A 24,620-nucleotide genomic window follows, 5' to 3' on the forward strand; every position below is an offset into this window, starting at 1 on the left:
CTGGCTTTTTGTCCCGTCTAGGCTTTCTTACAGGCCGATGCCCCTTGAAGCACTTCGCGCCTGTTCTGGTCGGAAAACGCACACTTCCTTTTCCATTGCTGCAGTCAACCCTCGAACGAGCTGCACATGTCGCCAGATCATTAACTGCAGTTGCAAGTCTATGAGGCGCAACGCGGGAAGGCTTCGCCTTTCCTTCCACCGCATTTCTTTCTTTCGCACCTGTGCGCGCAACCGAATCTAGGGCTTTGAATTTGATTCGTTTTCTCTTGGTTCTTGCCCTTGTTCTTTTTCTGCGCCTAGACTGTGTCGCGTGCGTCTCCTGATGACAACTAGCTATCTCTAGTTTTTCCGTCGCACCTCGGAAATTTTCATGAAATTCCAAACTGGCCTCTGTGCCTTCGCAGCAGAGTGCCAGCTCCACGCAGCTGACAGACGGACATGAAACTGCCCCTGAGATCCCTGGCTCATTCCTTAGGGAGTTGTCCTCTACCGCGTGCCTGTCGCTTTGCGCTCTATTCTCTGCATTGCAGTGCTCAGCCCCAACTGAGCCCGCCTGGCTGTCGCTCTGCGCGCCATTCTCTACATTGCAGTGCCCAGCTACAACTGAGCCCGCCTGGCTGTCGCTCTGCGCGCCATTCTCTGTACTGCAGTGCTCAGCTACAACTGAGCCCGCTGCTTGGCTGTCGCTCTGCGCGCCATTCTCTCTACTGCAGTGCTCAGCTACAACTGAGCCCGCCTGGCTGTCGCTCTGCGCGCCATTGTCTCTACTGCAGTGCTCAGCTACAACTGAGCCCGCCTGGCTCTTATGGCTATCCTTTTCCTCGGCAGCCTCGCACTCTTCTTGTGCCAGTATTACCAAGGTAGCCTCTGCGGAGCCTTTGCCACTGAAGCCACTGTGACATTCCAACTCGATCTTACCGCGGTTGTTACTCTCAAAAGGGGCTTCCGCTGTTTCAACTTCGAAACCTTTCTCGATAGGAAAATCTCCCTTTTCGCGGTCCTGCCGGTTTGACGCCTGTATCGACTCTACTGAAAGGGTCGCGCTCGTAACAGTCCCAACAAAGTTGTCCGTTGCCACTCCTGCCTCACTTGGAGGAGAATCCTCGCACTCGTGTCGTTGAGACGCTATCTCGGAATGCTCTTTCTTAGCATTACGTCCAACTACACTGGACACGGTCTCGGATTCTGCGGCATTCCTTGGACTACCGCACCGGTTGAACGCGTTCTCTGCCACTTCCCTCGTGGTGTCGCGATTTACCAACGCGGCTACGGTCACAGACTTTTCGGGTCTTATCTGCGGACCTATTTCATAAGCATCGCTTGCTCTTTCAGGACTTCCGGCTCTCACACTACCGCCCTTTCTTCGTATTTCGTTTTGAATTTCTAATATCTTTAGTTTCCTTGTTTCAATTTCAGCCTTCCACTGTTGCCGTTGCCGTTCCTTCTCTTTTTCCCACTCCCGATCAGCTGCTATTTTCTCCCGCTCGGCTTTCTCTTTAGACTCTTGGTCGTGTTTTTCTTTGCGGGCTTTTTCTCCCTGTACCAAATTCCACGTATCTACCAGCAACTGATCGTTATTCTTGACTTGCTTAAGAATGAAATCGCCCAGTTCAATTTTGGTTAATTTGCTAGGCACTTCAACCGACAGTTCCTCGCATATCAACAGCAAGTCCGACTTGTACAACCTCATTAGGTCCATGACAACGCTTTCTCCGCTTTGGCTCTGCTAACACAACAATGCCTTGAGAATAACCCCTCTCAAACGACAAAGCCCTGATTCCCAGTCAAGATTATTCTCTGAATCTTAAAGCCTGGCGAATCCCATAGCAAAAGCCAAAACGCTCACCCGTGGAGAAAGTACGATGTCGCACGGTCCATCCCAGCTGCTGCCAACCAGTGTTAGAAACGGGGCCGCGCCACCACCTCTGGAACCAGTGTTGAAGATAGGGCCACAATCCCAGCGCTGCCACCCAGTGTTGAAGACGGAGGGGTCCTGGAGATGACTAACTCGTTTAGCCTCGCAGGTACCGGCTCCGAATGACGATGTCGGACTGCGTTATCGAGGAAAACTGTACAAAAGGGTTTATTCTACATATTTACAGATGAGAATCGAATCGAATGCAATGCAATCCGAATGCTCCGATCACACAACAACATCCCGTTAAATACGGTTCGCGTTCCCTAGATCCCTGACTGGGGAACTTGGTTCGAATAACGTTGTCCAATCGGATGGGCCATTGATGACGCTGGCGGTACCACCCACGGCACGGGGCGGTGCTGAAGCTCTCTCGCTCTCTCACAGCTCGGGGGATGAGAAGGGGAAGACAGTCATCAAACACAGATGCGTCACCTTGACCACTGCCGCAAGTGTTCTGTGCGTTGCCTCCGTGGGAAAGCAGAATCCCGCAGACTCCTCGCAGGTGGTTGAACCTTCTCGAACTCCCCCGCCGGATGGCCGAAGCACGAGACTCCTTCGACACAGCGTCTTTCAATTAGCAGCCTCGCTCAGCGTGACCTTGCGTAGCATCATCCAGTCCGGTGACCCGAAGGTCGACTCGGCCAACGTATACCGCTGCTTCCGCCGTGCTGCTGTGCAAGCTCTCGCCGCATCTTTGCCCAACGACGACACTCGTCTGACAGTAATTTCTCCCAGGCCCGTGGTAGACAGCGTCCTTCGATCGGTTCGGTGAATTGGAGAGCAACAACCCCGTCCGTCGTCGTCAATGCTTCTGCCGCCGGCGCCAGGCCTCGTCATATCCCTTGCTTTGCGATGAGTCACACCCGGCTCTCAGGACCACGTTGTCCACTCTTAACACCGTGAACGTCCGAGCGCCGACAGGCAGCTGTGGTACTTGCGGAATCGCGGCCGTGCTTATTTGCGCTCATCCATGCCGCTTCCATGCCTGCTTCCTCCCTCCTATAGGCGTCACATTCTGTCCCGAAACTGCCCTCTCGACGCATCCATGCTTCGCATGGCCTGTCAGCTCCGCTTGTTATAAAGACGACAAATGTTAGGTAGAATATATGACTTCAGTCCACAACACTCAAAGATCAGTGAGTACGTCTGCTCACGAAACAGTACCTCAAGATAGCGAATGTTAACATCCTGAGATCTTAACATCATGATCATGCAAGCTAATAAGAGCTCAGTTAGGCTACATATGGTTTCGTCAACGACCCCGCGCTCATACGCCCCGAACTTCGATATATCGCTGCTTCTTAGGCTTGGCCATGCGAAAACAGCCTACTGCCAAGCACGAACTTCAGATGTCTTTATGTATACATGCAGCACGTTTCAAAGCTCGCTTTTTGGCCTAGCCGGGGCGCCGCGCTGAGCACGCGATCACGTACGCCTCGTTTTGTGCACGCCGTCGAAAAGGAAGGCAGTCACGTTTTAGCGGAGGGGAAAAAAAAGCGTGTACTTACGTCTTGAGCTCTGTGCTGTGTGCTTTCACCGCCCAGCAGCGGAACGCCAGCATTCGCCACCACGGCAAGCGTCCCAAGCATCACGAGCAGCTGTAATTGCACCGATTTCAAGGTTTTGACCTCATCCTCTGCAAAGTGAATGCTGCGCGCACCTTACTGCAACCAACACCACAAAGTAGTGCCAAAGATTGCCCTTACAATTTCTCCTGGTCAGAAGCTATTTTCTTCTAAACTCACAGCGCTGCTGCGTGTGTTGGGACTGCGGAAGCCTTGGGTACCGCATCTTTTTGTCGGGAAACAGCGGCGACGTTTCCCGCGTACAGTCCGCAGTCTAAATTCAAGTTAAACCAGTACAACAGCGTCGTAAAATGATGGTACTGGCTCAAAATCATGTGTTCTTTTTGTAACTGCACTACAGAACAAGTGGCGCCGCTTGAATTACAACATGAGGATAGATTTAATTAACACTCTGAAAGTTCCGCTAACGAGAAAATAAACATAGCGACCCAGGGCTGCGCTCTGTGCGCAACTACTGCGACGGCTCTGCATGCATGAGTTAAACTGAATTCATTACTAGGAAGTGTTTCTGTTTCAATGCCAAGGCTTTTCAGAAGAACATTAGAAGGAAATATACAGCAACAAACCAACTTTGTGATGCGCCATTTTTGGCAACAACCGGGAAAAAAAAGGAAGTATAGAGGGCACAACGCCTTGCATGTAACTTTAACATGCATAACGTAAAGAAGCATTTCGAACAAAGGAGCTGACAACGCGCTAAGTCGCTACTCCCGCGCTCAAAAGAGACAAAGGATGTGGATTTGTTTTCTGGCTATGATGATGTGGCAGAGTGCTTAGGCCACCAATACACGGCCGTGCTAGATGCAGACAACTGTCGATATGACATAGACACGACATCAATGATTGACGTGGTATATAGAGTTGCTGCACGACACTTGCGACGATCATATACTCATGTTAGCTCGCACCTCCACTGCAGAAGCGAAAGGATCGAACTGACAAGTTCCACTAGGGGCCATATATATATATGACGTAGTACGTCCTGTATTACCGCGAGTGCCACGTAGGAACGTGGACGAACAGTGAGGGCGGAAGCTGTGCGAGAACCCTCTTATGCTACCTATGGCATCCAGACTGCCAGAATAGAGTCCCTCATTAAGGTATTTAGCATACACGGGAAGTTAAAAGAGGGGCTCGTTCGACATACATCTGAAGGAAGCCAACAGACACTAAAACCAAGGAGCATAGGGGAATACTTTCTTTTTTTTTTAATTCTGGGTTCTCGGTCAGCTTCCGCCTGCACCGTTCGATGACGTTCCACGTCACATTCGCGGTAATACAGGACATATTACGTCCGCCGCTATGGACGAGGATGGCGCTGGTGAACACTCCCAAGGTTCCGTTACACGCAAACATAAATACCCCAGAAATCAGAAGATTGGACAGCCGTCGCCGTAGCTCAGTTGGTATAGCACCGGACGCGAAATTCAGAGGTGGTGGGTTCGGATCCCACGGGCAGCACGGATGGTTTTTCTTCTGCTTTATAATTAATATTTCTATAAGCGACAGATTAGTCGCAGTATTATTCTGCCATTGATCAACACCACAAACTAAAAAAAAAAGAAAATATTCCCTTATGCTCCTTGGTTTCGGTGGCTGTTGGCTTCACACACACACGCACGCACGCACGCGCACGCACACACACACACACACACACACACACACACACACACACACACACACACACACACACACACACACACACACACACACACACACACACACACACACACACACACACACACATGTGATAAATGTTCTATGGTCTTGGTTCCGTGGGTGGTACTCACAATGGTACGCCCCGTGCTCCAAAAATTCCCTCGCAGTTCGTTTGTTTTGTTTATACATAGCTTCATGAAAGCACGCCTACCAGCAAGACGCACACTCCGAAAGGCAAGAAATGAAAGCAGAGAGCTTCGCTTCCGCCTGTGATAACGCTCACGCTTTGTATCTAAAAGTGCGCGCCGAGCGACGTTGCACACAATAATGAAGCTAATTACTTGTGCAGTATTAACGCCTGAAATGTGGAACAAACTCTAAGGAAATTCCCACGATTCAGACCCCTATTTGGGGCCGGAAGTACAACCTTTGAAACTGTTCTGACTGTAATAGGCAAAGCGCAAAATCCCCTGAGCGTGCACTTCACACGCTGCATGTAACAAAAAACAATTATCGTCGTCTCGTTCTTCAGAGGACAGCATAGCCCCTTTTAGCGCCTTCTGTATTTTTTACTCGCCTAAAACGAGCAGACCCTGACGGGAGATAAAGCTTTTAATGTGAGGAACGATGAAAAGTCGGCCAGAGGAATGCATATGTCCAGCTGCTCCACGCTGGGGGAAGGAATGGAAGACGGACAGAAAAGAGGAGGGAGTGAAGATGCCGGATGATGATGTCATAACAAAATGAGCTAAACAAGCTTTGTCTAAGGCATACGTACACGCATGCCGGTCCTCGTCACACATACATACAACAGCCTTCGCCAATGCTTCAGGGACGGGCGTCCATGCCGGTCTAATGAGATACTGGGGTACCCCTTCACTACGCCTCGGACTTAACACTTGAACGACCTCCGCCCAGGCGGCCAAGGGAACAGCCTAGCGCGATTTGGATGCGATCACTTTCGTTCCGGCCGAAACGGAACAAGAAATTTTTCGTGGCGTGACTGTCACTTAGTTCATAACAAACATGACAGTGCATAGTATAGGAATCCTTGGACTAGCTAAGCGTGTCTATTCCTTGCAGGGTTCTTCTGGAAATAGTGTAGGAGCATTCTAACCTGAGTAGGTTGAGCCTGAAGTGATCACCTGCAAATCGCGTTCGACTACGTCCCCGGAGAGGGGACGCGGGTCCACGCGAGCGACCGTCAGTCAGAATGCTATCTTCTCATTTGTGCAGTGAGGACGCACGCCAAGAATGTGAAAACGGTCTGATAATCTGCAGACTGTAGTGGGGGCTGCTTAAAAGAAGCAGAAGCCGGAACCGGTTCAGCTTGTGAAGATGGCCCTCTCAATAGCTCGGATCATTCCAGAGGAATTCACAGCGACTTCTATAAAATGTGGTAGTAAGCTCCCAACATCAGCTTTAAAGAACACAACTCTAATTAAACCTCCGTCATTATAGGCCAGCTTAGCTCCCGCGCCGGTCTGCACATTACCAGTGACTCGGCGGTGACTCGTAATCCACTGAAGAAGAGGCAACTTCACAGAGTTGGGAGCACGCTAATGTGCTTATGGGCTGCAGTGCTGCAAGAGAGACTGAAAAAAAATCGCCTTGAGGCCACAACGCATACGATGCTTGAATGTGCAAGTCGGCAGCCTGGTAGTACAGCTGGAGACTAATGCTGGTTCGCGGCTTTCATTTGGTCCATCTTATGGCTGCGTCTGCCCATTCAGCGCCAGGACAAAACGGCAGTCACCAGGTAGGCGCACGGATAGGAACTGCCGTAAGAGGTCGTGGGGCAGCAGTCGTTTCCGGTGCCAGTATCCGTACTTCCACCCCGCAAGCTGCGGTGGCGACGGCAAAGAACCAACTAATACGGCACCGACGCGCAAGCACGCGCTTCTCGCAGTGTTTCGGCCGCGCACATTGACAGCCCTAAACGGCTTCCGAGCGCGCGACGCTTGACCCTGCCGCGAACGCCAACAATGAGGCCTTTGTTGCGCGGTCGCGCTCTCCGTGTGACGTGTGACTCGGACAGACGCGGCGTCGGGCTTGCACCGAAATTTGCATGGGCCGAACAGTGCGCGGGGGGAGAGCGCGCAACGAGAGCACGGGAGGAATGCCACCATTGTCGGCCTGCTTATCTTTTCTTCGGACCGCGCCAGTACTGCGCGACGGCGTCCCTAACGGATTCCCAGAAACAATGGGCCGCGCAGCCCTAATAAGTCGCCCACTTCGGGGAAACGGCGCCGCTGCGCAACTGTGCCACTGGGCGTGGGCCGCGGGGGCAGCCGCTCTGGCGGAAGCCCCGGACCTCCCCCCACCTACCTCCCGCTGACGAGCGTCGCGCGCGCGCTGGAGACCATCTTATTCGCTTCCCTCTTCCAGGGTCCGGCCGACTCGCAGGTGCCTGGCGCAACGCCGGGCCGAACTGACCGGCCGTAGCAGGCCTGCGCGGAGCGAACAGTTCCGTGCCCGGGGATCGGCGGGGAAAGAAATAAGAAGGTGCGCCGACGCGAGAAGCTTTGCTTCGCTGCTTTTCCATGTCGCGCAGCGCTGAGGTTGTGACATCGCGCGATTTGAAATGAAAGCCAAGCACGCAGCCAGAGGCACGTTACGCGGCTTAAAGGAGCAACGATATGGTTGTCCGACCGTAGTCCGGAGGGTGCCACCCAACGTGGAGCCGGTAGTTCACCTCGATGTGAGTGTGAAGTGGCCGTCAAATAATGGGGTCTTCCTGGGGAACGCTGCGGTGGAGGACATTCTCCGACTTAGTGAGGCGTCGATTCAAGCATTCCACGTTTAAGCACTCGGAGCAAAACTTTACGAAGTTGCAGCATGCATAACCATATTGAGGCCGCCGCGGTGGCTCAGTGGTTATGGCGCTCGGCTGCTGACCCGAAAGGAGCGGGTTCGATCCCGGCCGCGGCAGTCGAATTTCGATGGAAGCGAAATTCTAGAAGCCCGTGATCTGTGCGATGTCAGTGCACGTTAAAGAACCCCAGGTGGTCGAAATTTCCGGAGCCCTCCACTACGGCGTCCCTCATAGCCGGAGTTGCTTTGGGACGTTAAACACCAATAAACCATACACAAGCATAACCATATTGGTCAGAGGGCAGCGCGGCTAGAAGCAACGACACGCGAAAGTGCAAGTTACTACTGCGTGTCCCCAACCGCAGGGCGTGACAAGTCGTGCCGTGTATTTTGTCGAAACAGGTGCCTCTTCCGCTGCTACGGCCGGGACGATGTAAGAGAGTCGTCCACTGGCCGATAACACACAAGCTAACTCGAAACTTAGCGACGCCTTGCCCAGTGGCGTGAAGAAATTAGCGCTATTACTCCTGTCAACGGATGCCTCGCAGCAGCGCAATTTGTACAGCTCCAGGCTTTTCTTGTCACGCAGCCGAGGGAAGCGGCTTTCCTCGCTTCAGTGCCCCGTAGCCGCATGCGCAGCGTGCCGAGCTCGCCTGGCCAGCAGCCCGCGCAGCACAGATCCTTATCGGCGCTTGCTTTTCCTCTCTGATACACGGCAGCGTTGCGCTCATGTCGGACGTAGTCGGGCGCGAGTCGAACGTACGGACGCCCCGTGGTGCAGGCAATGCAGGTGCTGCGCTTGGCGCCTCCGTTTTTCGATCAATCCGCGCGGGAGCGCTTTTCCTCGCTGCAGGATGCTGCGCTCCCTTCCTGCTTCTACTCCGCGCCGGCAATCGCTCGCTAAGGAACGAGGCGGCGCGGTGTCGATCGTTAGCATCGGCGATTAAGTCCTTGCGCTTGCGTATGCGCACTCGCTTGATGGGGATAGATGCCGCGTGCGCCGCCTCAAGCTCGGTCCGTGCCTGCGGACGTCCTTGTGCACAAGAGCGCGTATTCGCGCGTAATAGCTGACTACGTACACACGCACACGCGCTCGCATACACACAGGGCCGTAACCATGAACACGATACACTGGTCCCTCGCGCGCTCTCCCCTCTCACCTCGGGCACGCCAGTTTCGGCTTTCCTATACAGCCTAATAATAAAGCTCGTCTAGACGTCTTTGCTGCAGCCCGGTCCGCTGTGCGCCAGATCAAACAGTCCAATTTCACAGCGGCAACAGAACACATCCTCCGCCCCTTCGCGTACAATCGCCGTTGGGGGAGCGCCGCAGACATGGGCGCGCGGAGTTCGCGCAGCATTCCGAGGCAGCATGCGACGTCAAAAATAGCCGCCCGGAGCGATGAAACAGCGAGAGAGCGGAATCGCTAGGTAGCTCTGGAGTGTCGCAATACACGTGATGGGGACCACCGCGTGCGCACTCGGAGTTGATCGGGGCGCTTCCTGTCGTTAGCCCGTTTAGGCGGGCAAAACGGCGATATTTGGGCAACATGCCTTCCGTGTGTAGCATGCGTGTCTAAACACGTGTATAGGTGGGCCAATGTTTGCCTACTACACGCAGTTCGTTCTCAAATCGTCAGATCGCCGAATCGTCAAATCGTCAGAGGAGTCTCCGGGGCAGGAGTCAGACTAACGGTATATCAAGCCATGCACGAGCCGTAATGAAAAAGGAAGGAAACTGACACGCGCGATTAAACTGGCTAGGCTTCTGTTTTAACGCGCTGGCGTTAAAGGCCGTGTCGCAGAAAAGACCGGTGTCGGCGTTGACTGGCGGCGCGGCCAAAAAGGCCTAATGAACCAAGTCGTGACATCACAATCACATGACCTAGCACGGTAATTCGAACAACCATGCAGTGTGATCACACTCTTGCTTCCCTATATATATGCTGCTCCGTCAACGCGCGGAACCGGCACAGTGAAAGACATAGATTGTGCTAGCGTGCTCGGTTTGGAGGACGTTTGGGACCAAACCGAGGACGTTTGGGACCGCAGTCGTGGCCTAGTGGTTTGAGCGCCCGTCTCGGCTGCGGGAGGTGGGTGGTTCGAAACCCACCGCCGGGCACCCACCGGTCAAAAGGGTACAAACGTCCCCCGGCCTGGCGCTCGGCTCTCTTTAGGGGTGTACGTTTGGGAGAAGCAAAAAAAAAAAAGGGGCCACAAATTGGGCTTCTGCCGCACGAGGCGGACTTATGGTTGCTTGACAGGGGAACTTATCACTCATCCGAAGAATCTCACCCTAGAAGAGCCGAGCACCAGGCCAGGGGAAATCTTGTACCCATTAAAGAAAACCGGTGGGTACCCGGCGGCACTGGGGATCGAACCCAGCACCTCCCGAATGCGAGGCGGATGCTCTACCACAAGGCCACGCTTCGGTAAGGACGTTTGCGACCTTGCGGTGAAAAGTAAATTGCGGTTAATTAGGTAGGTAGAGAGGGTTGGAGATTCCAACATGTTAGTAAGATACGCATGATCAGGATCTTAAATGAATGATGCGTATGCTATGGCAGGTCTGATCAGCGTGTTGAATACACGCAGTCTTGTGTCCGGGTTGGCTTGGTGAAGTGGGCATTTAAGAAGACCAAGTTTCTTTCAAGCTTTTGGAAGTGATCAATTCAATATGAGGGCACCAGCATAAATTAGAGTTAAAATTCACGGCTAGGTATTTTACCGACGCAGCAGTTTAAATTAGTGTTATTTATTGTGTAGGCATTAGGACTCGTGCTAGTTGCGTGATTAAACTTGAGATGTTTAGTTTTATCTGCGTTAATTGCCATTTGCCCCTACCGCACCAATAAGTTAGCTCATCGAGGTCAGTCTGTACGGCAATGATGCCCGAAGGGTTACATATTTCTCCGTAAATTACACAATCATCTGCAAATAATCTTATTGGTGATGTTATGTTAGACGTAATGTCATTGTAATGTAATGAGGAACTCCGGAAGCAGAATCTGTACGTCTTGATAAGAAATTCCCTAGGTTAACTGACTGAAAGCGGTTTGTTAGAAGCGCGCTAATCCACTGCGCAGTATATTTATCCAGCTGCAGGCTACGTATTTTTATCACGAAGCGGTTATGAGGCACGCGATCAAAAGCTTTCGAGAAATCAATACAAATGCAGTCAGTGCAGAAGGAAGAGTGGAATGCTTGATGAAGGTATGTTACTAACTCAGATCACTGTGTCTGACACGATAAAGGTTTGCGGACGCCATGCTGGTTGTTATAAAGCAAGTTGTTGTGGTTGAGATGAATCATAGCGTGAGTGTACATTATGTGTTCGAGGATCTTGCAACATATTCAGATCAGTGAAATAGGCCTGTAGTTATTAAGAACGGATCTGGCTCCAGATTTAAACACAGGGATTACGTACGCAGACCTCCAATCTTCCGGCACGCATGTATCGAGTGATTGTTGGAAAATGAGAAAGCAGGAAAGCTGTGTGCTGGCAGGTTATTTTTAAGTTTCGCGTTGATGCCATCAGTTCCTGGCCTAGTTTGGTGTGGTATAGGCGTTCCAGAAGAGGTCAAATACGGGCTGGTTGGTACATGTTTTACGAATAGGAAAAAACAGCGCAATGAAAGACGACACAAGAGAAGGACAAAACACCAGCGCTGGTGTTTTGTCCTTCTCTTGTGTCGTCTTTCATTGCGCTGTTTTTTCCTATTCGTATAGGCGTTCAGTTGCACGAGCCAAGCCTAATGTTGATGCGAAAAGGGGTGAAAAATGGAACTTACTGTACTGTAAAGGAACTTGTACAGCCAAGTTCTCGAAGAATAAGAAAAAATGAAGGTGCTGAAATAGGTGGAGAAATACCTTCGTTGTACTTGGTTACGGTACCAGCACATTTAGTCCTTGAGCATGTTTTTAATTCACGAGTCCCTGGAGCGCACTGAACCGCAGTCACCTCGTTACCACAGCGCGGAGCTATCGTTGTGACCACAGGATTATGCGTATAATGCAATCGCTATTGGACTCACAACCGTTTATTTTTTTAGGGGTTGGGGGATATTAATAAAAGAATCCAAACAGAGCGAGCCAAATTCACTAATGAGTGCACTTAAACGGAAGCGAAGGCGGGCCGTTCCGACTTCCCTCACGCATCGCCAAATGGGGAGGCGCGGCGTTCATGCGTGCGCTGCAGTGTGCCATGAAGACACAGTGGATATTAATTTCGCCTTCAGGAAGGACGTTACGCGCTTACGACTGCGCAAGAGGCTCTGTTTATTCTTACTCGCTGCTCGCACAGTCACGAGAAACGTGCTCACGACGTGAACGTGAAAGCGCAGAGTGCGTGTACAGGCAAGCCACTTGGCCAAGTACGACTTTTACTGCTGGTGCGCTGATTTTAAGACGGTTCGCGGGAAATTCTTCGATGACCGAGACAGTCGCCGAGCTGTGTCGTTGGTCGTCCGCTGACCTTGTGCTGCTCTCAAGGCTCCAATCATGACGTCATACACGAGAAACTGTACTTCCTACCTTCTAACTGTCTGGCCGCGCCAGATGCATCGCCACACAGCGAGGTGACTGTACTGCGCTCACACGTAAAATTCCGGTCCCACCTTTGAAAAGCACTGCGCTGAAGAACCCAGTGAGTCAGGCCAAGCTTTTTCGGTCTTTCGGACGGTGGGTCTAATGAGGAGACCTTATGTCTTGACAGGTAAGCCTGAAAAACCGGCTTCGGGTAGTCAACAGCGTGAAAAACACAAGAAAAAGGGTAGACAACACATGACGAGCGCTATGTTTTTCGCGCTGTTCACAACCCAAATCATGCATGTTCAACCAACTAGCCCAGCTTGCAATCCTTACTGTAAAATCTGGCGTACTTTACTGCGCGGCGTGAAATGAGGAGAGAGTGCTGACACCGCGAGCGAAAGGAAAGGAATGGAAAAAAATTGCCGGGCGATCATACACGATGTGATGCGACAAATCTTCATTAGCAGTGCTGGTTGCGCATTTCGCGTTTACATTGATCGCCCTCCCAGTGCGTCTTTTAATTTGTTTTCGCTGTCGCTTATTCATTGCGCTACTGCGTGCGCTATCTGGAGGGTGTAGAACGGAGGGAGGTGGGTGGGCAGCCACCTAGCTAGGGGGTGGGTCGGGGAGGTGATCCGGAGGCTTGAAGATTGACTCCCCCCCCCTGCACGGAGGGACTGTCGTTCATACCGCTAACGTCGTAAAAGGTAAAAAAAAAAAAAGGAAATTTCTGCTGCAAAGCTCGTACAATACACCTGTTTTTTTTCTCTCTCTCTCTCTCACGAACCATGTGCTAGTTTTTACACGGCTTGAAATCGTATGCAAGACAGCAGTAAGCCAAAGCATTCCAGTTTACTGACTTGAAACTATTTTCATGACTTCTTAGTTGTATCATGTACAGACAAACGTAATTACGTCAGCCACAATTAGCCATTGCATATGTAGCAAAACAGAATTTTGGGCTAGTTGGTGGATATTCATGGTAAAAAACAACGCAAACTAGACAGAACACACAAGAGAAAGAGACACCACAAGCGCTTGTGGTGTCTCTTTCTCTTGTGTGTTCTGTCTAGTTTCCGCTGCTTTTCATCATTACACAAGTGCCTGTAACATTCGACGTCTTTGGACAGGGACAGTTGCATCCTTTTGTACCTTTCAAACGAGTGCCGCTACTATTGCGAGATATACTAAAGCCTTTTTTGTCTTCGGCTGTGCCGGCAAAAAGAAACAAGAGGGGGAGGAGAGGGGGGTAGAAAATTTTCGAAAAGGGCAAGGTGCACTCGTATAGTATAGGCTGCGGATGTCGCAAGTGGTGCCACGCTTTTGGGAGAAGCTCTCGTGCATTTCAGTGACGCAACAGTGACGTGAGCGAGTTTTTAAGGTATACGGAGCGCCTGTACGAGTGCGATTTAAGGGGTACTTCAGCCGCCTCGTGCATTACTCCCCAGCTAGCATTGTACTGCGTCAACCCACTTGAGAGGTAGCCGTAACTCAATGAACTAAAAAGGCCCCTTGAAACATCCCTTCTTTCCTCATTCTTGCATTTCTTTCAGAACGTGACCATCCTTCGTCTCATAAGCATGCGACAGGATAACTTACGTGCTTCACTTAAACTGTCCTCACTGGCTGCTTGCCTTGCACGAAAGCGTGTGATGAAAAGACAAAAAAAAACGCAGCACGATAACGTATACAACTGACAGATAAAGTGGGCATTGCCTGCGCTGAGCGGAGTCTGCCCCTGTACCTTGCAGCATTTTAGAAGCGTCTCGACGAAGAAACGAGACCGCTGAAAAGGGGATCTTCAGGGCACCTTTGAGGAAAAACGTAGCCTCCTTGGTATGACGTCTCTCTGGTGGTCGGACAACAGGATTAAAGCAGGTTGCACTCTATGCACAATATTGACTCGTAGCGTCTGTCAGCCTGTGACAGACGCCAAAACAAACTATCGAAAAAAAAAAGTGCCTGATACTTTCCTGATTTTTTTTTTCTTTGTCGCCCACGTGCCAAAAAAGCTCTCCAGCGATGTACTTTACGGGTGTCCAGAACGAAGGCGCTTCCGCTGAGTCCGAATGCGAGCGGACAGAGCTTCCTGCTGATCGCACAGGCCGTGTCTGTCAGCAAGCGCATGTTATCAGTCTCTTTCGCTGTGGAAGCGATTTGGAACGGCGTAAGTTGCAGACCGCTCGACTGGCTACCTTTGATGCCATTATAATTTTGAGCGCTGAGCGTGACACAGCGCAATACAGAGACAAAAGAGAGATCCGAAGAAGAAAACAAAACTTGTGTAGATATCCTACTAATTACACATTCTAAAAAAGTAGACAGGACGATCATGAAACCTGATTTTAGGAAGCTGCGATAACAGTTGGACGATTTACCCTCGATGATTACATTTAAGGCTTTTTGCTCTAAGCCGAAGCCTCACACACGCGACAGAATTTTTATGGAGGGTGAAGGTGGGTAGGTGGGCCGAAGGTGGTGGGTGGGTCAGTAGCCCCCTAGCTAGGGAGTTGCGGTGTGGTGGGGAGGTGGCTGGTGCTTCTGATAGGCACCCACTGCGCCTTTGGATTCGATTTCGCCGTTGCTTTATCGTTCCACTGCTGCGTGGACTATTGTGGGTGAAGCCTTCTGTGAAGGGAGGTAGGTGGTTTTGTGGTGGGTGGCGCTTGTGGAGGGTAGAGTTGGGTGGAGTGGGTGAAGGGGGGGGGGGGGTGGCTTTTCTGGAGAGTGTAGTGGGCGAGGGTGGGTGGGGTGGTAGCTAGCGGATAGTGCTTCTGAAAAGCGGAGGCTTCATTCGCCGGCACTTCTTTGCCAAGTGCCACTGTTACTGCTGTCACAGTAAAAACATCTTCACTCAACTGATTTACCTGTTTCTATGTCTACACAGAGCTCCTATAAGAAGGTTTCGTGGGGGAAACTGGAAAGTTGGATCTTTTAATAACGCACAGCTGGGAAAAAAAAGAAATAGTGGCACTTTCTTAATGCAGAAAATTAAGTCATGCGCAAACAACGGTAATCGCCTGAACTTACGACATGCACGCTCATTTAGCCGCCGAACAGTCACAGAGCGAGTCCTGACGATGCTGCACTGCGGCTGAGGAGACCAGAAACTCTAGACGGACGTGGACGCAGTCCAGCAGGCCCGGTGTATACCGAGATGACTAAAATGAACCAGGGTATGCGCCCTACTTCTAGTGGGCACTATGAAAGCAACTGTGGCATGCTCCGCGACAGTGGGAAAGCGATGTGTGTGTCCTCTGTGCATAGCACAGTGTGCTAAGGGCGTTACGAGATTTGTGAAAACGAGCATGAAGCTGCGTTGTGCACCATTAAATTTGGGTTCCACTGCTTGCCTTGTATGTTTGTTGAACGCCGTTGGGGCCATCTAGGAGAGCTAAAAGGCGCAGCATAGCTTTCTGGCTACGAGCAAGGCGCACATATCGCTGCTATAACTGTCAGTTGCTCGTTTCACTATTGCGATTCAGGAGGACGCTACGATCGCTCTGTCTGCGCATCTCCCTAATTGATTTCATAAAATAGTTGGCACGGAAGTCTTTATTCTGGACAGTACAGCACAGCTGTTTAAGAGTTGTGAATTTCATTCCGTTCGCACACAAATAATTCTGAAAATAAATCGGCTAGCTGTGAGAGCGTTAGGAATAAAAGTTGGCGTACGAAACTGGCTTGCACGATATGCAAGCCAAAATTTAGTACATCACATGCTACAATAGCATGAGGAGGAGAAGTGAACAGTATAGCTTCAATTAACGTGTGCTTTCACTGATGTTGGTTATCACTCGCTTGCTTTTTTACGGTAAAATCGCGGTGATATAAAATGTAAAGATTTGAAAGGATAGTTGCGTCGCTTACGTAGCTGGCTAATTTTTTAAACATACACATCTATCAAAATGAAGCAAATTTCGGAAAACTTAGTCCGCCAGTGGACTTCCTCCCTTTGCGTTAACTGAAACGCGTCGCCGGTCATTTGTCTTGTCAAGCAGACAAAATAAATGAACATGCCGTGATCAATGGCCAGTCGTTTTTACGCGCTATCGAGAAGTCTTTAATCATGTTGTCGCACCCCGACAGAGCCAGTCAGTTACAAACAGCTAAATTGAATATTGTAGTTCCCCGTGCGTAAGGCATTCATGTTCCGATGTGCTCCTGGGGAACTACGCCGTCGAGCTAACTTTTTAAAGAACCTGTTTTGCATTCCCGTCATGGAAGAAAGAATTTATCAAGGGACAGCCGCCTCTATGCTGCGCAAGCCGCTGAACAAAGTGAGCAAACAAGCTCTAATGTGTATAAAACTTCCCGGAGAGATAGTCTTCACGGAAATACATTATGCGCACGGGGAGTCCCATGCACGAGCCGAACCACCATTCTTGTGCCACTCGATCATGCCGTTCCCCGTGTCTGGTGCTGGAGCCACCGCCCTTAACTTTAACTTGCACAGCTCGCCGTTTCTGCGTTGAGTGCGAGTAAGCAAGGGGGGGGGGGGGGTATGACGTGGCAGTTGACAGCGCGTTTAGCATGCGCAGCACGGTTAACTGGTTTCCCTCGTAGCTTCTCGTGAAAGACGCCGCGGTCCAAGGCAATTACGTCCGCATAAATGTCCAAGTCATCCTGTTCTACGGGGAGCATCGCCTGACTTTCAGAGTGCCGTGTAGGTTGCGGAAACCTTTAAAATGAAGCGTGACTTCACTCAAGGCCTTCCGGGGACCAGAAAACGCTGGCTAGAATTGTCAGACTTGCGTAGCGCCCGGCAAAGGACCTTCGATAGAGGAAGAAATAAATAGGAGGTGGAGAGCAGCACGCGCTAACGAGCAACTAACGAGCAACAAACATGTGTGGAGAACCGGGTTGTGTCAACGCATATACCATTCTCTAAATCACTTCTTTTTTCTTTTTTACAGGGAAGAACTTGTGCCCTACATCACGCTAGACAGAACGCTCACTACATTGCACACCTGACCCTTCTTTCAGGTGATCATGTGTCAGAACGTATGACTGTGATATGTGTGAGCTCTTTTTTTTTTTTTTTTTGCCGCCCATTGAAACACGGTCGATACGCCTGGGTCTCAATCTATCGATATTACGTTCAGTAATAGAAAGCCATAGTCGCGTGCTCTGCTGCCTTGTTTAGTTCCGCAGTACAAAGCGAAAGTGTATTTTCTGTGCTTTCCCGAAGCGCCCATTTTTCCACCTGCGACTGCACTCCATGCAGCGAAAGATTTTGCGCGTCTTTGCTCCCGATAAGTGTTATGGAAAGCAGCTGAATCGCAGAGCCGGCATTACGTAACTGCTCTCAAGAAGTATAGACGAACGTGCGTTTGTTGTGCACGCCAAAAGGCGTTCCGGGTGACAGGGCGGCCCTCCGCAAACGTGGGTTCAAATAATAAGCCAGGGCGCACCGTATACACATTCGTGACGAGCGGGGCGCATAGGCCGACGTATTTAAGGCGGCCCGCAGTTCCTGGTTCCGAGTGTCCGTGCCGGGGCTTCGCCCCGTGAGAACAAAGGGCCGCGTCAGTTATCAGGGCTCAAGCGCGCCAGTCCCGTATGGAAATCGAGCCGCTTTGTGAGCGCCGCCCCGGAGCTGCCGCAGCGGCAGCAACCAGGTTGTCCCCGATGGAGGCGCGGTCGGCTTCCAGGCCGACCACCGCGAAACATTTCCTGACGCATATTCGTTCAATATTATATTGTCCCGCGCTGTATCCCCTTCAAGGAGAAAGCGTGATTTTCAGCTCCCACAGCTTTCTTGTAGAACCTAAGTCTCTCCCACGTCCGACTTTTGAGCGCGCTTTGAATTTAAGAAAGGCGCCTCGAGCGAGTTTTAGGACGCGCGTCAGTCGTGCAGCGATACACGTACGCGATACGACATGCGTGCTTCATCCACTGCTGTTGGTTGCGAAGGGGGACGCCATTATGGCTGCCGTTGAGGCTCCGCGAGCGAAAGCTGCCGCGACATTGAGGTGGATTGACACTGGCGCGAATTATGACGCGCGCTCGCGCACGCACGGGCGTGAACGCCGTGCGCCTGACGCGTCGGCTGCCACCGGGCAGACGAGAACGGCCTGCGTGGGTGCGGCGCCGGTCCGCGCGAGTCTGGGGCAGCCCTGCAACAGCGTCCAACGTGCGCCCTCCCCCCACCCTCTTCCGTCCTTCTTCCGTGTCCAACCTTTTCTATACAGCCCCCCTTAATCGCCACCTTGAGACTTCGCAGCTCGCACGCAGCGCTTTCGAAACAACGGGCTATTTGCTCAAGAACTGAAATAATGATGAAAATAAAAAAAATGAACGTGGCAGCCTTTTTGAGCATAAATTATTTGCTCCGGAGACAAGCTGTGGAAACGCTGCACGTCTCGCGCACGAGGCGCCGCCCACGAAGAAAAGAAATTTTGGGCCCGTAACACAGTGCTTGTAATCGACCTGTCGACAGGTCGATCGAGTGGAAGGTTTTTTGGTGGGCGGTAAAAAAAAAAAAAAAAAAACTAAGGCACACTCAACGCCAGAACATGGTGTACGTATATACGGCCCGTCTGCAGCTTTAACAATCGCCCAGAGGAGGGTGTGAAGCCTGGGCGCGAGATCTAAAGACGTTGCGCCGATCAAGGTCGCTGCTCATGACCGTTTGCATAGACCCGCCGATTTTGCTTTGAGTGCTGAGCGGCCCTGTTTACCGCTTTGTTCCTTTGTGTGTCCTGTGGCTGCGGCAAAAGCATTTTTTGTCTTTACTTCTTTATTTTTTCATCTTTGGCAGTGTGACAATGCGTTCTATCTGAAGAATAAGAGCCCGCCTCGTTCGCGCTGAATACGTAGTAAAAATTGACGCAGCAAAGATAAAATTACTGGCATATACAGACACTAGCTGTTAAGTATGTTGCCATGGCGTACCACAGACATTTAACATTGATCATGTTTTGTGCCTTCCCAAAGGACTAAAAACTGTGCCATTGCGATCAGATGGTGCGGCAAGTTCCATTTCTACAACTGTTTCGAGCTGACCACAATGCCTTCAAGAGACACTCTCAGGACCAACAAGCGCGATTGATAGACAGTATTTGAAGGAGGCGGTTGCTGGTGCGTGTGTGTATGTGTGTGTGTGCGCGGAGAGGTTCCTTCGTTCCGCGTCGTAGTCGGCGTCGGTGTTGTCGTTAACCGGTTGTCCAAAAACGCCACCTGGAAGGTGGCGGCTATGGGAACATCCCGGACACGCCACCTGCCACTACGCGTTGGCGTAGTCGGCGTACCACGCCACCTGACAGGTAACAGGTAGTAGCAGAGCGAAATGTCACCTACCACGACAAAAGCCGAGGAATGGACAGAGAATGGTGGCTGGCTAACCGCTGGAAGGTTGGCAAAACTAAAATACGTGAAGAGGTTGCGCTCAAACTTCGCATTACCGACTATCGTAATCGTCTGTCATTTTTTTTCTTACAGATTGCATTTCCTGTTTCGCTGAATAAAATAGGCCAGATGTTATACTTCTATGAAAAAAAAAATTAAACCCGCCCTTGACTAAGAGTAGGCCGGAAATCCTGCAGTGTGTAGTCCTATAAGCCAGTAACGCAGGACATCGTAAGCGGCGCTGGCTCTGTCATAGTGTGTTCACAACAATGGCGCTCTTAAAGACGCCAGATAAAAAAAGGTTTTCATTTCAGTGCTACGATATCTTGAAGAACCAAGACTGCTAGCGCGGCCTCGCATTAGTTGCGGGTGCGTCTTCAAGAGCTTATAGTGCACGCCATAGGGTATTACTGCACTCACGTGTGACTGCGTTGCGCACCTGCAAGTTGCCTTATAGAGTGCAAGTACAGTGAAGGTTTCCTTCATTGACTGTTGATTTGGAATAGAACTAAGAGTAATGAATGTATCCAAGCACGTAATTAACAGAAAATGCTAGTACAGACAAAAATTATTTCATGTAAAGCAAAAAGGCTAAGAAATAAGAAGTTGCCATTGACAAAATGGCACTAAAAACTGGAAGAGTAGACGGGAAGACGATAAAGCCCCAGTGGAAATATTTGAGATCTTAACATTGCTAGAACTGCGCTCCCCTAGCCACGGTATATAGGCTTTTAACGGGGATTAATTCGTTAAGCACAGACCCGGAGACTTACGTCAGTTGGAGTGCGTCATAATTAAGCGTAGACATCAAGTACACTGCCTCAGGTTCATGGATTCTTACGTTGTTAAAACAGACTCCCAGTCTGTTTTGGCCGCGTTTTTGTTATGCCTATGTGGCGCCTTGTAGTATACTTATTACTAAGGACACAGACATACAACCACGTTTAAAATAAGAGTTATAATTCTGAACTTAAGCGTTTGCAGTTTTCTGGACACGCCTCATATACAGCCTCCGTTAACGTAGAGATATTGTTCTAACAGGCTAAAAATCGACGCGTATCTTACTAACACGGTTGTCTGGTGTAAATCAGGTTACCTGCTCAGTTAACCAATCAACGCTTCTTCCAAGTTTTTCATAGAGAGTATACAGCTAATAGTTTTGGTTCTCATCCACACGCCTACTTGAGAGGTGTAGAACAGGTTGTTTTTTGAGACGGCCTCGCTGTTAACTGCCTCGGTGCCTTGGAGTTGCTTGCGCCAGCCTGTTGCCAAGCAGGGGATAACTGAGTCAAGCAGGGGATAAAAGTGAAATATAATGGCGTGTATCATGTCGACGTTCCACCGTGCGACGCTGTTATGTAAAACCGCTTGTCTATGTGTGTTAGTTAAGCAGCCTAGCACGCTCTGGAAGAAGAAAATGGCGACGGTGGAGAAGCCGGAGGAGAGAACGACGGGGACGCACATCACGAACGCGGAACGCGCGAAAACCGCACTTTATATAAAGACGGGGCGAACAAAGCACCCGGCACATTACTTCCGGCGCGAAGGCGGCGCCTTGCGAAATCAAAAGTAGACACACTTTAATACATTATGTACGAGGTGTCGCGCATGGTTGGCGGCCCTGCCAAGAACGCAGCCGCATGCACGCAAGGCTCGTGGATGGATCTTGCCTCACCGTCCTCGGGAGTTGCAACACTCTGCATTGTTACAGCTGTTAGTCTTATTTCTAGCGTTTAGAACTCTTTTTTTGTGCCTTATTTTCATTTTCTTACACTTTATTCCGTCCTGAATTTTTTTCTGTGTCTTTTTTTTTGTGCCTTTGATTTTCTTCAACCTGTTCTGAATTTTTTTTTTCTCTGTTGTTATCGTAATGGACATTCAGAGGCCGACGTCACTTTCGAACTCATTGGTGTTCTGAGCTATACTATTGCGGGGTTAAAGCCCGGCTGATTTCGAGTCAGGTGTGCACACACAAGGCTCATTTTCTAGTTTTGTTCTAAGCCACTCAGCGTCTACGAGAAAAGAACCGCATCGTTCCGTGCGGCAGTTGTAAGCAATGACGATAACTACGCGATGGCTCATTGGCTATCGTGTTCGGCTTCCTAGTCTAAGGTCGCCGGATCGAATCCCGACCATGGCGGTTGCATTTCTATAGAGCTGATATGTAAAAAAAAAAGAAAAGAAACGCCCGTCTGCTGTGCGCTGTCAGTGCACACTAAAGAATGTGAGGCGGTCTAAATTGATCCGGAGCCCTCCACCGGGGCGTCCCTCAGTATTCCATGTACGAGTCGCTTTTGGACAACGACGATACCACGCAGAACACCTACGTGTTGCTGCGCGCAGTGCGTCTCGTCCGTTCACGCTGAAGACAATATCATTATCGATATCAATATCTGGGTAAGAAGGATGGCTAAAAGACGCGTAAGTCGATCAGCTCAATTAGAAAGCGCACTCCGCCGCACAGTTTACCAAAATAGACGAGACTCGCACACACCCTAGACAGTCTTAAGCTATATAATTTATAAAATGCGCGATTGAATATAATCGGGAGCGAAGTCGAAGCCTTAATCAGCTTGCAATTAGGATGCGCAGGTGTGAACTTTCGTCATATTCAACTTTTTTTGGAAAACCACTCGTGCCACTTCGCAGAAAATATTCAGCTTCATGTCGTCTAAGCATGCACGTTCTGATAGCTGTTGCATAACTCTCTTGAATCAGCACTCCTATGTCCGTCACCGGCTCATTCTACTCTTGCCCCAGTCGACTTTTGAGCTTGTCCTGCAGACTGCGCATGTGTCTCCTGCTTTCTCGCCTGTGCTCGCATATTGCACCTTTGCCCTTCTCCCCCCCCCCCCCCCCCCGCCCCTCCCCCCCGTGTAAGATATAATGATTCTGAATTAGTTCTGGTTAACTTCTCTTCCTTTCGTAGCCGTCTTTAAACCACAAATTTTAGTACACGGACACAACATCCCATTCTCACTGAACTTTCTGCGCGGTTGGCTTCTCTGTAGAGCATGCGGACAATGGAACGCGCATCCCTGCCGGTCGGTGCGTGAAGCCAGGTTTTGGCGCCAATATTCCATCGGTAATTTTCGCTCGTTGGAATTCATTAAGAAAGGGATTAGTTTTAGGTTTCAGAACGGCCCGATAATGGAGGAAACGATAAGGGTTTTTCCTCTGAACGCGTTTGCACACAAAAGTGTTGTGTTTGTACCCTCGTAAAATGACGCAACCTCGAAATGCTTCTGGAAGCTCCTTTTTTCTCTCTACCTGCGACGAAAAAGCCAGACATACTACTAAATACGGCCTTCTATTATTATTGTTATTTGCTATTGTAGAGTGAAGATGCCAAAATAAAGGGATTAAACTTTATCCAAATGTTTACAGCGGCGATTAGCTAGCTGCCTTCTGTGCAGCTACGACTGCCACTGTGCCATAGCACAGCAGACGAAAGGAACCCAGCACGATTTCCTGCAAAACTTGCAGAGAAGGACGGAGAGCGAGAGATGAGTAAAATACGGCACTTGTCATGCCCCCATTCATTTTTGCTGGTTGAGAGACTAATGAGCACTAATGCGCCAAGTATTAACGGAGTTTCAACAGTATTCACCTCCATAGAACGACAGCCCGGCAACAAATTGCAGCGGGAAAACTCGCAATGGTTCCGTTTTGTTCTGTCCGCAGTATTTGTGGTCTAAAAGTGCCGGAGGTCTGAGAGTGCCGTATCATAAACCAAACCGATCCCGGAATCATACCGGCAATGCGCATGAATGAATGATGACTTTGATTTCTTTATTGAAAGACCAATGCGAGCGAATTTACTATTTGTCTTCAGTAATGTATAACAAAATGACAGTTCGCGCTAGAGCTGTTTACAAGCTTCCTTCCCCTTGACACTGCGACTTAAAAGAGCTTATCCATTAAACGACACAGAAACGAAGGGAACGTTTAACGAAGGGTAAAGTACCGTTACAGAAGAATTTTAACATTCAGGTACACCTCCTTTGAAGTCTTAAGCTTTTCCTTTACAAACGAAACATGAGGACAGTACTTGTCTTCGTGGTCATTCGATCGCTAAAACTGTATAGCAGGGCAAGATTCTGGGCCTTAAACAGAGGTTGTTTCCCACGTAGCGGTTGTGAACATGGGAGTGCTCTGTAAACCTGAGGCGTTGATGTGCCCTCCTGCAGCGGTAAACACTGCCCCGGCCGGGGCTACATTTCATAGTATTAACGCTGCGCACCTTCTTCAGACACCAAGCGCTGTTCTTCGTACAGATTCGGGTGGTCACCGTCATCAATCTGAAACTGACTCGCCGTGAAGGCGACCAGATTTGGGTTACGGGCCCACGCTATCGTAACATTCTAAACTGCATTCACAATTCAAGCCTATTTGGTTGACTCGACATCCCTCTTTCTTGCTATTCCTTAACTCCTCAAACTCCCCGTCCTCCCGACGCAAACGCAATTTTAATTGTTCCCTCTTGAAATAAATGTGCGTTTACCAAGACCGTCTTCAATCATAGAAAGCGGATATGCTTTGCAATCACCTTTTACACATCAATTATCATGCAAAATACGTACGTTTATCTTTATATCCAACTCATTCGAAGCAGTGAAGTAGCGGATGCGAAGTTCTCACGCATCTATTCCCTCGAATGAAAGTACAATGCAGAAGACTCCCTCAGTAAGCCCTCTCCCGTTTTATGCATTCGGAAAGACCGCATTTAACCTGCGCGTCAAGTTTGATCGGGTGCAAGGAACT

The 24,620-nt window shown here is 50.1% G+C and overlaps 1 protein-coding gene across 3 annotated transcripts in view; it reads right to left on the bottom strand.

Annotated features, from left to right (window-relative positions):
* The window catches only part of LOC149350493 (uncharacterized), an 85,976-nt gene that overhangs the window by 7,496 nt on the left and 53,860 nt on the right, over positions 1–24,620 (bottom strand). For all 3 annotated transcript variants that reach the window (XM_089579530.1, XM_089579528.1, XM_089579527.1), the window contains exon 2: positions 3,427–3,516. In XM_089579530.1, coding sequence (XP_089435656.1) covers positions 3,427–3,507 — 81 coding nt within the window. In that variant the 5' untranslated portion in view covers positions 3,508–3,516. The remainder of the gene's footprint in view (positions 1–3,426; positions 3,517–24,620) is intronic.

Source organism: Amblyomma mixtum, chromosome 3 (genome assembly GCF_055824585.1).
Source record: "Amblyomma mixtum isolate Tamu chromosome 3, ASM5582458v1, whole genome shotgun sequence".
Lineage (NCBI taxonomy): Eukaryota > Metazoa > Arthropoda > Arachnida > Ixodida > Ixodidae > Amblyomma > Amblyomma mixtum.